Source organism: Nestor notabilis, unplaced genomic scaffold (genome assembly GCF_000696875.1).
Source record: "Nestor notabilis isolate BGI_N333 unplaced genomic scaffold, ASM69687v1 scaffold1602, whole genome shotgun sequence".
Taxonomy (NCBI): Eukaryota; Metazoa; Chordata; class Aves; order Psittaciformes; family Psittacidae; genus Nestor; species Nestor notabilis.
The window spans coordinates 92803-108908 of record NW_009917830.1 but is presented as its reverse complement, the minus strand read 5'-3'; the positions used below and the strand labels follow the sequence as shown (position 1 = coordinate 108908).

Genomic DNA, 16106 nt, shown 5'->3' with positions numbered 1-16106 from the left:
ATACTGAAGCTCCACTTCTTATTTGCTGTCACATTTCTTCTATATAGTCCCAGGGAAATGATCTCCCTACTTCTTTAGGACCCCTTGTCTGCCCCTGAACATGTTGTGGGGAGCAAAGGAAAAGATTGGCCCCACAGTGTCTCTGGCACCATCCCATCTGCCCACTCAATCCCAGATACGGGCTGATTTGGATGCACTGGGTTTCAGTGCCTCCCTCCTCTAGATCCTGACCCTTTCCCCTTGGCTTTGCTCCCACTGAGGTTTCTGGCCCACAGTGATGAGCAGTGCTGGATTAGGAGAACTGGCAGATTTGCTGCTGTTGCTACAGAGGGACTTGTGTGGGGATTAGGACTGGTTTTCAAGGGTTGACTCCAGAATAAATGACATTAATGATGCAACAAAAGCAATCCCTGCCCCTTTCCCATTCTCCACTGCTGCCATCCCAAACCCTGATCCAAACAACGCAGTGTGATTTGGAGGACATCAAGCAATCCCTGCCCCTTTCCCATTCTCCACTCCTGCCATCCCAAACCCTCATCCAAACAACGCAGCATGATTTGGAGGACATTTGCCAATTTATGTTGACTATGTCCTGAGTTTTCTGCTGCCCTGGTGCTTCTGCATCTCTCCCCAGCGCCTTGCAGCAGGAGCTCTAAAGCAGACCACGATGGTTGACGTGAACAAGAAAGGATTGTCCTTCCTTCTCTCCCAACCGCTTTCACACTATAGGAATGTGGAGTTCAGCTTAATCTCTTTTTTTTCCCTAACCTCTTACTTTGCTCAGGATGAATGACCTGAGCTTTTGTGCTTTAAGATCTTCCAAACTCCACTGTTTCCTCAAGGAGGATGCAGCTGAAGCATGAGATACAGAGGAAACTCTTATCTTGAATGCCAACCAGCCTCAGGACTCCTGGCACAGGGCAGCACAGACCCAAGTGCCCAGGCAAGTATTAGCAAAAGACATTGGAAATTGGGTAAAAATGGCTCCTGCAGAAGAACTGATTAACAAAAGGAGGAAAACAAATTCATCACCCTCTTTTTACCAGGGAAGAGATGAGCTTCACAAAGAAACAACCTGAGCAGTTATTAGAGTGATCTGTGCCTGCCAGGCACTTCCTAATGCTTCAGGCATTGGGAAACCCAGGCAGATAAGGACAACTGCTTCTGCACCCAAGAGGATGCAGAGATGTGGTACATGGATGAGAGGTCACTTCCATTCCCGCACCTGGTTACAAAGGCTCAATGAAGAGATCAGTGCACATGCCCTACCAGCCCTGACTGCTGTGCCACACAGGCCATAACCTGGTACTAAACACTCCCAAATTGTTGTAAGGATTTACTGCTTATCTTGTGAGCTTCTCTGCTTGACTTCCTCTATGCTCCCATTGCACCACCTTGTATACATCATTTGTGCAACTGGGAGAGATCTGTGCTATGCACACACAGATGATGCTTCTAACACCAGCATGAGTTCAGTAGTGAGGTTTCATAGAAAGGAATCAGATTTCTGAGCTTTTAGAGGGTTCAGATCCTTGGATCTTTATTAGCTGCATGAATCAGCTGCATGGCTACCAGAAAGCCTCAGGGATTTTCTCTTTCATCTCTGCTCTCACCAGCACAAGTCACGAGAAGTGCCGATGTGATGAGTAGGGAACATTGTTTTAGGCACTTGCTTTCCCAGCCTTTGCTGGCACCAAGTTTCTCAGTGCTTGCAAGGTTTTGTAATTAGATAGGGTGTAAATATAAAGTGCCAGATCTCTTCCTGAATAGCTCCACATGCGGACACCAAGCCCGGACCAAATCTATGTTATTCCTATTGAGCTTAACCCATCTTCAAAAGGGGTTGCATATGTGTAAAACAAGCAGTTAATCAAGAGCACCTCCCATGGGCAGACAAACCATCTCCTGGCAGAGATGAAACTAAAATCAGAGAATCAACCTGTGGTTGAAAAGCCCTTCAAGCTCATCCAGCCCAACCGTTCCCAGCAGTGCCAAGGCCACCACTAACCCCTGGCACTGAGGCCTCGGCTACCCGGGCTGTGAACACTTGCAGGGATGGTGACTCCAGCCCTGCCCTGGGCAGCCTGTTCCAATGCCTGAGCACCCTCTGGGCAAGGAATTGTTCCTCAGCTCCAGCTAAACCTGCCCTGGGGCAGCTTGAGGCTGTTTCCTCTTATCCCAGCCCGTGTTCCTTGGGAGCAGAGACCAGCCCCCTCCTGGCTCCATCCTCCTGTCAGGCAGTTGTAGAGAGTGATAAGGTTCTTCTCCACACTAAACCCCCCAGGTCCCTCAGCCCTTCCCCATCACACTTGTGCTCCAGGCCCCACTCCAGCACCTCAATGTCTCTGCAGGAGTGAGGGGCCCAGAAATGCACACAGGATTCGAGGTGCAGCCTCACCAGTGCCCAGTACATCACTTCCCTGTTCCCTGCTGCCACACTATTGCTGATACAGGCCAGGATGCTGTCGGCCACATCTCATGCTTCAAACACCAACCTGGAACACGGTATTTTGGGACTTGAGGCCCCATTAACCTCTGCCAAATGCCACCATTACCCCAAGGAAAGGAAAAGGTGAGGCTTGGCATTTGCAAACAATTCCCTAAGCAAGGATCACCACCGGCCATCACACAGCATCTCCATCCCTTGGGTGCACACCCTGGGAAGAGCCGGGTACCGCTGCTGCATCCAAGTGCAACATCACAAACCACAGCTGCTAGAGGAGCATCTCACACTGATCAGCAATTTCTCTGAGTCACCAGCTCCAAAAAAACCCCAGTTTTTATAGGAAGATAAAAGCAATGAGTGACACAGGTTTCCTGCAATTTCTAGCTCTTGCATCACCAAAAAGATAATGTCTTTGGTGGTGCCTGGGGAATCAGATAATACAGCTGTGTAAACTGCGTGTGGGCTAAAGCATCTCAGGGCTGCATCCTCATCCCAACACTTCCAAATCCAAATAAAACCCCTCTGGAGGCAGCATCATTACAGAGAAACATTAAACCCAGCAACTTGGCCCCGAGCAAGCAAATCAGTTATTTTCATCAAAGCAAGGCACTACAAAATCCATCTCCACTTCTATCCCAAAGCAGCCCGGACTGCAAGTTCCACGGCTGTTGTTTTTAATCTGGAATTACATGGGATTCATTCGAAAGGCTTTAATTAGAGATATCCAATCTTTGTGCAAATGATACTGGTAAAACTGGCACCTCTGATCTGAGGGTTTTATATTCAGCTGACACAAGGTGTGCTCAAATCCAGCTACCCACATGCATAGAAGATGCACAAATTTAGCTTGGCAGAAAAGCACTTACTGAAAAATGAAAACTAGAAAAAAACCCTGAGTTGACCATCTGGGAGGACAGAAGATGCTCTGAGGGCTGAAGCACCTCTGCTATGAAGACAGGCTGAGAATGCTGGGCTAGTTCAGCCTGGAGAAGAGGAGGCTCCAGGGAGGCCTTAGAGCAGCTCCAGGGCCTAAAGCGGCTACGAGAGACCTGGAGAGGAGCTTTGGACAAGGGCCTGTAGGGACAGGACAAGGGGAATGGCTTTAACCCGGCAGATGGTTTCCATACTTGCACCAAACGAAGATCTGTCCCACAAGTTGGTACCTGCAGGTGCCAGGTCTTTGCCCATGAGGTCCCAGCACAGCCACCGTGATGCAGACAGATGGCACCAGCCTTCATCCCCAGCCCTCCCTGCTGAGGAAGACTCCCACTGCTCCTGCTGGTGAGGAAGATGTGGAGAGCTGCGTCTCTTCAGGGAAACTGGACATGGCTAAAGGCAGAGTCAGAGTTTCAACACATGGAGGGGACAGCTTGTTCAGAGGAGCTCTGACCCGCTGGGCTTTGCTAACCCAAACCCCGAACCCCAGTGGAAGAGCATAATTTAAACTGCTCTGACAAGCTGACGATGCCAGAGGAAAGACCAAAGAGCAGCACTGGTAGGAAGGCCTCACTTCAGCCAGGAGAGCTCGCTGTAGCCATTAACTGCAGCAAAATCCTCCTCTCACCCCCAAGAACACTGCACCAAAGGCAGCAGCCCACTCCCAGCCCCTTCCACTCCTCGAATGGGCACGCTCTGTCTTCACACGTCTATATCTGACACTATTAAATGTTCTCTTCATAATACATTTATTATAAATTCCCTTGAAAAAAAAGGTTCATAATCTGCCATCTGTTTCCAGTTAGGCTGTTCTGATTTCTTCTTTTTTGAAATGGAATATAAAACATTATTTAAAGGTCCCGTAATCTAGATGGTGGGAGGAGAGAAACCAAAATCCAAATACCACCACCACTATCACCCTGCTGAAAAGCAAAGACATGCTGAGAGCCAAGGGCTGGGAAGATGCAATGTGACCAGATCAGGAATAAGGTACAGAAAATGTGAATAAGCTTGGACAAACTTTACCATCACTTCAAGGCATTACGCTGAAACTGGATAAATTTACAGCTTAAAGACATTTGACACGTGTTAGTGGGCGAGTCCTTTGGCTTGGGCAATGCTAATGGATCATAATGGGTTTAGCTTTAGTAGCTACACCTAAACATAAATAATCATCACTGGCAAGATGGTAACAGGGCATGTTCAAGATCATGTCACTGACTCCAGTAACATCTCTGCTTTATAGCTGGTCTGGCTCTTATTACATTCAACGTTTTATACATACACATACATGCAATCACATGTGCAACACATACTTTATCTCCCATCCCTGTCTGGACCCAAAGGCTGCAGCACAGCACTGAGCGAGTCACATCTGGGAAATGCAGATGTTTTGAAGCTATCACAGCCCTGCCAACTCGGATCATTTCACCGACAACATCCTCATAATTGATTTTTCTCTTCGAGCCCCAGCACCTGGAAATCGTGCAGACACAAAGGGTCTGGATCAGAGAGAGATCTTCAAACTCAAATGCAAAATTAAGACAGGGAAAACAACAAAAAACAACCCCAACCGACAAGCCCGGAGCCTCAGGACTGCACAACCTCTTCCCTTGGCAAGGGAAGGACCACATGTGGTGGATGTCAGCCATGTCATTTAATACAGCTCTGGAAGGTGTTCATGTAGTGCGAAGAGGAGAGCGATGCAAAGCCTACACAGAGCAGGACAGAAAAGGAGACCTGGGAGGACCCTGGCAGGTGGAAGAACCGCCAAGGGCAGCCAGAACTGGTTGTATTTTCATGATGCTTAAGCAAATCTTGGAATTTGGGGATCTAACTGGCACTCTTTGAATGTCGCTGCTTAGCGATACACCCAAAACACGGGGCCAAAAGAGCCGACCTGCTCCCTGGGTCTCCCTGGCTTGGCCACAGTGGTGACAGAGGCACAGAGACAATACCAATGGCACCAAACCAGGCCACCACTGCTGGGACAGCCTGACACATGAGGCACCTTCCACCATGAACCTAGAACTTGGCTGGAACTCATCCCTCTGGCACGGCCACGCAGTCTCTCCTCTCGCTGCCACCGTATCCTTTTGCCATACAATTATATACTGCTCCGGAACAAACCCACTGTTCTTGATGGCCAAATTCACTCCAGCTTGTCCTGGCCCCAAAACCAAGAGCCCCAGTTGACAGTGAAAATTAATACGGACCTTCCTGCTGCATTGTTATAGCCACGGCATCCTGGGGGCCTCCCATGTGAACCTGATTTCAGAGCCGGGTGTGAAATCTCGCTCTCAAAACCACTACGAGTAGCAAAGGTGAGACAGCAGCACCCCAGCCTGGGACACCTCCACATGCCTTCAAGACACACTGAACCTTCCTCCATGGCAAACCAGCCCATTTCACATCGAAGAAGCAAAAGCAGAGACACCAAAACTCCCAACCCGACCGTGTCCTATATAACCACGTTTTGTTTTCAACGTTAACGGCCCCGAGAACCCGCAAAGCCGAGGCTGTGGGATCCCTCCAAAGCTCCTCTCTGTGTGCCAGCAGGATGAGTGATGGTAACTCAGCCCAGCTCCAGGGCTCTGGCGCGGGCTGCTGCCAGGCGGCTCCGCCTGTTGGAGTCACTGATGGTCCCCATTCCAATTAATCAAGTTCCCATTCTGATTAACAGCATGATTCATGGCTCTCGTTAGGCGCATTCTGGAACAAACAAGGCTGTATTTCAAGGCCGTTGGCTTAATGGTTAAAATAAATACCTTCCAAATTTCTATTTTCAAGTAGCTGAACCTTTTCCACCTTTACAACTAATTCAGACTTCCTTCAAATTATTTTTCTAAGTAATATAACAATTTGTTTTTCATTAGAGCTTGTCAAAGCCGGACTTGGGTTTATTTTGAGAGAAACCAGCACTCTCCAGAAACTGTTTAGTACAATTTGAATGACGCCCAAAGGGGTTATTGCAGCCACAATCAAAATAGAGTTTACAGCACTGGCTAAGGGTGACACTTTATTTAATGATTGCAAAAAAAAAGGAGAGAGAAAAGAAAGAGCTCCCCCAGCCCCCTGAATCAGAAGCTAATTAAATGCACTCCTATGGCTAACAGTAAGTATTTCTAAGTCACTCTGACTACTGCAGAATGCAAGAACTTAACTTGTTGCTAACTAATACCAGACACCATTATACGAGCAGTGTTATTTACTGATTTGGGGTGGTATGTGCTGGTATTCCTATGTCTGGCACGGCAGATACTATCAAACTGGATGTGAAATCAAATATAGGAGTGATTAAATAGTTTGGGTTCTGCCTAAGTTAGATTTGGGGGGGGTGTGTGTGTGTGTTATAGTTTGGTGTTTAATTTAAGGTGGCTTAAATGTAATCGAAAATCTACCCTGTAACTCCTTTGATTTCACATTCCTTTTGCTTTGCTGTCGAGAAAACCCGAGCTGGAGCCGTGCCATGGGCTGAGGGTGGAGTCTGGAGTACCCCCGGGGGTCCCAGGACACCCTTGCCCCTGGACTGGGATGGGTGCACAGGGCTGGCCCGAGTGACCCAGAGGCTGCAGCACTGAGGGTTAATCTCCATCATTCCCAGTCCAATGCCTCAAGGTTCCCAAACAGCCTTTAATAACACAATCCCTGCACCCTCCACCTCGGACCCGAGTCCAAAGCAGATTTTTAAACACTTTGAGCTGCAAAACTATTTTCCATCGGACCATTCCTAGCAGCAAACTCATGTTCTGCTGCTAATTTCCCTGGGACAGTCTCCTTTTGGTGTTTCTTACTAAACCACAACAAAATCAACACAATTTGGATGCTTGCAAAGGCTGAATTTCCTCTTTGTTTTCGCCGGGATCAGGCCGTGCTGCTGCCCAGCCCAAGCAGCAAACACCCACTTGCTGCACCCTCACAGGGATGCTGCGGGCACTGATGCTGGTCTGAGGGGACCACGGTCCCCAGCACCCAGCCTCAACGGGAATCTGCAGCTCAAATCAAAGGCTGGTCTGGGGGTATCACCCGGAGCAGTATCATCTGCAGCCTCTTCATGGTCTAAACTCCTGGGTACTCAAATTGCCCAGAGAAGCTGTGGCTGCCCCATCCCTGGCAGTGTTCAAGGCCAGGTTGGACACAGGGGCTTGGAGCAACCTGCTCTAGTGGAAGGTGTCCCTGCCCGGGGCAGGGGTTGGGACTGGGAGAGATTTAAAGTCCCTTCCAACCCAAACCAGTCTGGGGTTCTATGATTTTCTGTCTGCTTTTACAGCAGCAGCTTTATTCTCACGCATAACATGCTCATAAGGTACCAACACTACTCTGCATCAATACAGAAAACCAACTACTTGAGCAGTGCAAACCTCCTAGAGGTGCAGAATTAAAGCACAGATGAAGGGCCTGATTCTTCTGCCACAAGCCTGGGCTCTCTGTAACCCTGATAATCCTCCTGGAGACACATCTGATTTACACCAGCAGAAGAAAAAGAACAAAACCCAGCTCGTATCTGACAAGTGAAAACAAACACTGGATTCAGACACTTTCTACAGGGAAGGGGGGAGCTGTTTAAGTTTTGTTCCTTCTCTCTGGGCTGCTGCTGTGACCTCTGCTACCTCCTCAGTCAGCAACACAATATGTTGCAGCTGTGGCACTACAACAGCATGATTTAATTTGCTTGTGTGTGGCTGGAAGGGGCAGTTCATCCCTCCAACATCTTGCGGCAGAGGCAGCCGTGGCGGGGGCTTGGTCCAAAGAGAGGAGGGGGGGGAAATCCCTGCTTTGCCTCCATGCACAGCCTTGGAGAGAGGAGATGGGAAAAGGATCAACTAGAGGAAAATGTCCATTTCCATCAACTTTTTAAGGAGGTTGGGGGTTGTCCAAGACAAGGGGAAAAAGGGCTGAAAATATCGACTTATTCAACAACTTTTTTGCTTATGAAGAATTAAAAGAAGAGGCAAATGACTTTGCTGCCCATTCTCCCGCATGTTCCCACCATCACTGGGGCTGTGTGTCTCCAGCGTGGTGCCCAACTGGGCAAAGCTGGTGCTCAGAGCTTGTTTTCCAAGGGGAAAGCACCAGGGGCTCCGGGTCCTCCCTCCTGGCCCTGCACCAGCTCGTAAAGCCACCACATTCCCGCACAGCTCCTTGGCCGGACCCCGAGAGCTGTCTCGGGAGGTTCCTTTGTCAGCACTTGGAGCTCGAGGGGGTTTTGGCTTGTGGAGGTTTTATCTTTGCCTTCCGCAAGGCTGGAATTCAGCTTTGCTCTTGGCATTGTCAGTCCTTTGCTTTATGTACGGCTCCCGCTGAACAACAGCCTGGGGTAGCCCCACCAAACCTCCATGGGAGGAGGATGGTGGCAGTGAGGAACTGGCAGCTCCGAGGCTTCACTGCTCTGGCTCCTTCAGGGAGCTTCTGTCCTGATGGATCATGCTGGGGCTGAGCTCACCCTGGCACGAACGGTCCCCACCGGGAGCTTCCCAGCCTTGGGGCTGTGCGGAGGATGCTCCATGCAGGAGAATGTGCCAGGAGTTTTCAGGAGCCATGGAAAGGGAAGGAGTCAGGCTGCCCAAGTTTGTTCAAATCCAAAGGGATTCAAAGGCCGAAAACACTCCCCACATCCTCAAAACTCCAAACTGTGCCTAGAGGACTATGATGAAGAAGAGCACCTTGGAAGCAAAGGAATGACCCTGCCTTTCCAGCAGTGCTTGCCTTATAAAATCATAGAATGGTTTGGGTTGGAAAGGACTTGAAGCTCCTCCAGCTCCAACCCCTGCCACCGGCAGGGACACCTTCCACTAGAGCAGGTTGCTCCAAGCCCCTGTGTCCAACCTGGCCTTCAACACTGCCAGAGATGGGACAGCCACAGCTTCTCTGGGCAACCTGTGCCAGGGCCTCACCACCCTCATGTATCTAACCTGAACTTCCCCTGTTTAAGTTTAAACCCTTTACCCCTTGTCCTACCACTACAGTCCCTGATGAAGAGTCCCTTTCTGGCATCCTTGTAGGTCCCCTTCAGGTACTGGAGGGCTGCTGTGAGGTCTCTCTTCCCCAGGCTGAACAGCCCCAGTTTTCTCACCCTGTCTTTGTATACTTTCCATTTACTATTTAATTACTTATGGATTTTACCTTTGTGATACTGAAGCTCCTTCTCATCCAGCAGAGCCAAAAGGACCCTACGGCTGTAAGAAGCCTCATCCCCCTCCCGTTGGGTGCTCCTTGCCTTGCCCTCTAACCCAGCTCTACCTGCCAGCTCACAGGGGCAAGGTGGCTTTTTCCTGGCTTTTTGGCTTTCCTCTCGCTTCCCCTCATCAACTCCTTTGCCAAGCTGTGTAATTTTACTGCCTGGCTCAAGGAGCCAAGAACTACGTGTGCTGCTGTAAGCTGTGCGTTAGACGTCGTCAAAAACATGCAGCTTCAGGGCTTTAGGAGCCAGCTCCAGCCAAACACCCACCGAGCAGCGAGGCCACAGCTCACACTCTCTCCGGTTTCACTCATGGATGCTGGAACTCAGCTCTCTCCGGTGGCTGAGCAGGGATGGACCCACGGACACAGGGATGTAATGTCTCATAGGTGGTGTGGTGGGAAAGGGTCCTACACCACTGACCTGCAGGTAGGGGAAGGGACTTGCACTTTCATCCTCCCTCCCCCTTAAAACCACAAGCTCCTTAGGGCATGGGCAGGCTCTGGCTTGATGCTTCTACAGAACCAAGAATAACACGGTCCAGACCTCACCTGTGGTCTGCAAGACCCTCCAAGACCTCTTCTTCCCCCTCCAGATATAACAACCACATCTTGGACTCGATTCCCTCCTGCACATTGGGGTGCTTCAGAGCTACATGTACAGTCTTGAGGCTCAGACCCCAACTCCACCACAAACTCAGCCAACTGGCACCATCAGGCTCAAAAGAATCATTCATCAATGTGACTTGTAAAACACTGGCCACTGAGACCACCTATAGCTGGATTTCTATCCCAGTAAGTGAACATCACGTTCAACAGCCACTATCAAGAGACAGGCAGTGAAAACAACCCCATCCTTAAAATTAGAGAAGGTGTCCAAAACTCCAACCCCAGCACTGGAAGTTTAAGCATAAGGAGGGGACAGAAACATCCAGCTCCAGCCATGAGCATCTGCAAAACACAGTCGCTCCTCTACGTAGTAGTACAAAGTGTGCCTGTACTCCAGGAAGGATGACAATAAGTGGTAGCAAAAAGCTTTAGCAAACTCTCAAAACCTCTAAGGACTCTCAGTTATCCATGAGCAAAGGGCAAACTCCACCTCAGGCTTATTGGGAGGCTTCTGTGGCTCCGAGTGGCCACTTCTCACCAGCCTGGTTTTACGGGGCTGGAGTGCAGAGCGGAGCAGGGAAGGAGCCGGGTTACAAGTCTCCCCTCCAGCTTTATTCCTGGCAGAGAATTCCTTTGCAGCAGTGTTGCTCAGCACGTCAAGTCTGGCACCTGCTTACAATAAATCCCTAACAATGCTGAAAAGTTAAACGTCCATTTAGGTTAATTTCTGGGTTAGATTTGGATTTCGACATACTGTTAATGCTAGAAAGAATGTTTCTGTGAAACAATGCTGTGTATTTGCCTTGGAGATCCTCTATAATTGGCTGCCCTTCATCTCAGATTTCTTTCTAAATGCCAAAGGATGCTCTCAGCACAGACAGTCTAAAGGGGAGGCTTTGCCACCATCATCTGCTAATGCTTTGATGCCAGCTGAGATCTTTAGAGCAGGCTCCCTTGCAGGTGGGATGGGTCGATGCACTACTTTGGGACTGAGAAACCCAAAGCAGCGCAAGAAAGATGTCTTATGGTGTGATGTCAACCTGTGCAGATGGGAGTTTGGGAGGCTTCGCTTTCAGGACATGTGTGATGGGGCTGATAGAGCCTGGCTGTGAAATCTTGAATGACATTTTCTCTCCACTCACCTTTGATCCTGGTAAACGTGTTCTGGGCACTGCAATGTGATTGAGAATCTCTCTGTGTGCAGATGTCCTGCAAAAACTACACCCACAGCTGTAAATCACAAAGCCCTCCCCAATCTGGTGGTTAGTGACAATAAATAATGATTTTGCTAATGGGAACTGGCCAGTGTTCAACCCACTCCTTGATTATGTGTGTTGCTTTTTCTATAAGCAAAGACTATTTGTATTGAGAGACTTGCAATAAGTAAAACTCTCTGATGTATTCAAGATCAAAACTGGGGCTGTTCAGCCTGGAGAAGAGAAAGCTGTGCTGAGACCTCAGAGCAGCTTCCAGTGTCTGAAGAGGGCCTACAAGAATGCTGGACAGGAACTCTTCATCAGGGACTGTAGTGATAGGACAAGGGGTGATGGGTTCAAACTGAAACAGGGGAGATTTAATTAGGTATAAAGAATCTCTTCCCTGTGAGGGTGCTGAGGCGCTGGCACAGGGTGCCCAGAGAAGCTGTGGCTGCCCCATCCCTGGCAGTGTTCAAGGCCAGGTTGGACACAGGGGCTTGGAGCAACCTGCTCTAGTGGAAGGTGTCCCGGCCCGTAGCAGGGGTTGGAGCTGGAGGAGCTTTAAGGTCCCTTCAACCCAAATCGTTCTATGATAAAAAGCAGCCAAAGGGGAAGATTCCTGGAAGCTCCAGCTACAGGAACTTGTATCAGAGCAGGCAGACTCCAAACTTAGATGACAGCAGCAGCAGTGCACATGAAGCACCAAACGGATGGGGTATCCCAGCTCCACGGGTTCCCTGCTTTGGGCCTGGTGAGGACATGGGTGGGTTGGGTAAGAACAGGAAGGGGGTGGTGCAGGGATGCACCTACACAGTGCATGTTTCAGTCATCATATCCCAGATTTCCTGTGCAGGAGGCGGCCCGGGATGGTCTGGCACACTGGGACCAGCACATTCTCCCTACAGCACAACCAGCACAACCCAGTGGGAAACTGCCATCCATCCTCCCTCTCCTGCAGGCTGCCAAGCCCCTCCTCTCTGACGTTTCCAAGCTCACTAAGCCTTTTTCCTTACAGCCATGAACTAGGCAAGAAGAATAAGTTCACACTTGAAAAAAACCCCACTTTTTCCTTTAAAGCACCACTCTTTTGGGTTCCTGACAAAGCAATATTCTCCACGCCAGTTGGAATCTGGAAAAACACACTTACTCAACCTAGCCACCATGACTCCAATAACAATTATAAAATGTCCAATAAAACTTGCATGTAATGTCAATTCAAATCTTGAAAAGCAGAATTAAGTGGTATATCAACATTAAACTTTATTGCTTCCTTTGCAGAGCAGGAGTATTGTCAATAAAAGTCATTCTGAATGAAGAAAAGGGCAGTAAATATTAAATAAACAGGTTTTTGTTGAAATGCTATAAATGCACCAGAGCTGCATTTTACACTGGGACCCTTTTCTCCTTTGCAGACTCCCCTCATGATAGAAATAAGTCAGTAATTGCAAACTATCAATAAAGCACCAGTTAAAGGGTGGTTAGATGCATGCATTTACAATATGTCATTATGAGCCTTTATTGGATGTAGTTGGGCTTTTCTCAGATCCCACTGGCTCCGTCTGAAGTCCCCCAGCACACAAACACTCCTGCTGCTCATTAGGGACCCTCAGAGGAGCCGGGTGGGAGCTGGAGGTGAGGATGTCTTCATTACGAGGGTGCTGAGGCGCTGGCTCAGGGTGCCCAGAGAAGCTGTGGCTGCCCCATCCCTGGCAGTGCTCAAGGCCAGGTTGGACACAGGGGCTTGGAGCAACCTGCTCTAGTGGAAGGTGTCCCTGCCCGGGGCAGGGGTTGGAGCTGGAGGAGCTTTAAGGGCTCTTCCAACACAAACCATTCCCTGATTCTGTGATACTCTGTCCTGCCCCGAAACCCAGCAGCCCTGCCAAAGCCTGGAATTTGGTAATGTGGTTTTGCTTTCTGATAGGCCACTCGCCGTGTTCTGCTCCTTTCTGGGTCCCCTCACCCTAGAAAGAGCCACTGCCACCCTCCCTACACACAGAAGTATTTCTACTCACACTTCCTGCTTGCTAATCCGATCCCCACCACACCTCAACATCCGCCTGCCTCTGCAACAAGCAGATGACAGAGATGGGATGTTTTGCTTTGTCAATGGGACAAAAAAGCAGGGGTTTTAGGGCTGGGCTGAAGATAACCCTCCAGTGACACTCAAAACCTCAGTGATGCCTGTCACAAACACAACCGGCACCACATGGCGCAATGCCCTGAGACCTCTTTAGGTCAGACCTCTTCTGCTCCACTGCCAGGACCTCCAGTTGCCTGAGAAAATCCATCCCAACAAACCAAACCCACTGCCAAAAGTTGAGCAGAGGCACAAACTGTATGTCCAGTGGTACCTGCACACAACAGGACGTGTTTTGGAAGCAGAAGGAGCGGGCATCCCTGCGAGGTATACACACAAGAGCTTCTGGCCTCTAACTTGCACAGATTTATTTATTTCATATACCAAACCCACCCAAAACCCCAAAAGCAACTGGAATATAAATGCCATTAATTTTTGGAGAAATTTCTTTCACTACGACCCCTGGCTCAGTAAATCTGGTGGTTGTAAAAAACAGCTCAAACATCTTCAGAGATAAAGAACAGCGCTGGAATGTTAAATATATACATAAAAAAATCCCTTCAAAGGGTGAATGATATCTATAAAAATCAGCTTTTGGAGAGATTGCAAGTATTCATCCCAGCCATCCTGGGCTGATATTTCTCTGCCATCCATATGAGTAGAAACCAAACCAGCAGCTGAACCTGCAGCAACACACTAAGAGCAGCCGCACCAGTGCAAACCACCCGAGAGCCAACAGCTCAGAGCTGTGAATCATCCTGATTCACTTCAGCCTGAACCCTTGACCTGCCAACTGAGTCAGTTCCTCTGGATGCTGCGCCAGGAACCCCACATGTGCCCACATCCTCACGTGAGGACATTGTCTGGACCTCGGCCACCCAGGTCCCAGCCCACCCCACAGCCAGGCAGGACGCGCAGGCAGCAGGGGAGATGTTACGCGCTTCCAACACCCTCTGCTCTGTCCTGGGTGAAGATGTGACCCTTTGGAAGCCAACCCACAAGCATCTCACCTGGAAAAGCACCTGCAGGAGGCCATGCACAACGCACATCCGCCGCCCCAGGAGCAGGAAGAATGGCACCACCAGCTCGATGAAGTGATTGACCAGGGTCTCGAAGCGATGAAACCACCACGGTGAGCGATGCATGAAGTAGGCGATGGGGTTGGGCACTGGCTGCGTCTGAAAGATAGAGGGGAAAAGAATCAATCCCCCTCCACGGCTCATCACGGAGGGAGCTACAGAGCTCTTGGCCTTTTTCCTTATTTCCTTCCCCACATTTATTCACAGAAGAATCATCCTTTGCCTCTGGGCACTCATTTCTCTTTCGACAAAATTACTTACTTAATTTCTTTTCATGCAAACCCAAAGAACTTTTAAACCAAAAGATCTCTTAAAAACCAAGAGTTCCAATTCTCTCTTTCTCCACAACCGAACCCCACTTATATTAAATTAAACCACTGTTTAATACTGAAACGTTACACGTAGCTCGACCCCGACGGATGTTCAGTTGCTCTGCATGGGCGCTGCAGAGCATCAGAGCAGTTAAGCAGATACAGAAACCGAGCGAAAGACTTTCTCAGGGTCACACAGTAGGTCAGAGAGAGGCAGGAATGGAAACCAGATTTCCAAACCTAGGAGATATCCTTTCAAAATGTTTGAATTTGAAATAGATGCAGTGGTGGAGTTGCTTTCCAAGCTTGTAATTAGGGAGAGGGAAGCGTAATTCCTCTAAACATGCTATACTGGTTAAGGTATTTACATACTGGCCTTGTGACAATATTATTCTTCTATCAGCCAGACATTTTTTGACACTGGGAGATCTTCCCTCCAGGATAATAAAGCTGCAAACATCACAAAGGAAATAAACCTAAACCCTGATACGACAATAACTGCTCCCCCCCCACAAAGAAATGCTGCCACTTGAGCAAAAAGAAGTTAATTTAAATTTATCTTTGCATATCTGAGAAGCTCAAATCCATTAGAATTGATTTAAAGCTGTGACAAGAGAAAAGAAAAAAGAGGATGGAGACACAACTTTTAATTGAAGGAGACACAACACATCTTTAAATTATTTGTAGTTAAATCAAAAATACAAACAAAACAGGGGAAATACTGTACTATGCATGGCAACGGAGCGTGCTTCCACTGCCAAATCCCACAACTATTGTAATTCCTTATTAGCAAAGCTGGGATTAATAAAGTTGTTGCTTTATATGGGTTTGAGGCTGCTGTAACCCCTTAGGACAGGAGACCGCATCCTTCCTTCCTCGGACAGCGGCGCCGGATGGAGCGGTGTCGGGGTCACGGAGCTCTGCCAAGTCCACTCCAGCAAGGGGGTGGGAGGTCAGGGCAGACCCCCGGGTGCCACCGAGGGTCCCTCCCCTTCACATGGGACCTGTTTTGAGTTAATGTGCTTGTTGGACTGCCCTGAGCATTCCCAGAACATCAGGGAGGCGCACAAGGAGGCTTTTTTTTTACCTTGATCCCAAATTGCTGAGAAATGCTTTTATCCTTCCAAAAAGGCAGGTTGCTTCCTTGGCTTCTGCTGTTCCAATTTTTAAGGAAAACTGACCTAGATGAGGGACCAGGCCTACAGGTTGTAACATTTAGCCTGAGATGAGCTGGTTTCCAGCCTGTAACTGCCTGATCCTAACACGTTGGAGCTG

General features: G+C 49.0%; 1 protein-coding gene across 1 annotated transcript in view; it reads right to left on the bottom strand.

Annotated features, from left to right (window-relative positions):
- The window catches only part of LOC104401745 (lipase maturation factor 1-like), a gene marked incomplete at both ends in the record, with an annotated part of 141352 nt that overhangs the window by 56040 nt on the left and 69206 nt on the right, over positions 1-16106 (bottom strand). Inside the window, one exon of the mRNA XM_010009427.1 lies at positions 14452-14619. Coding sequence (XP_010007729.1) covers positions 14452-14619 — 168 coding nt within the window. The remainder of the gene's footprint in view (positions 1-14451; positions 14620-16106) is intronic.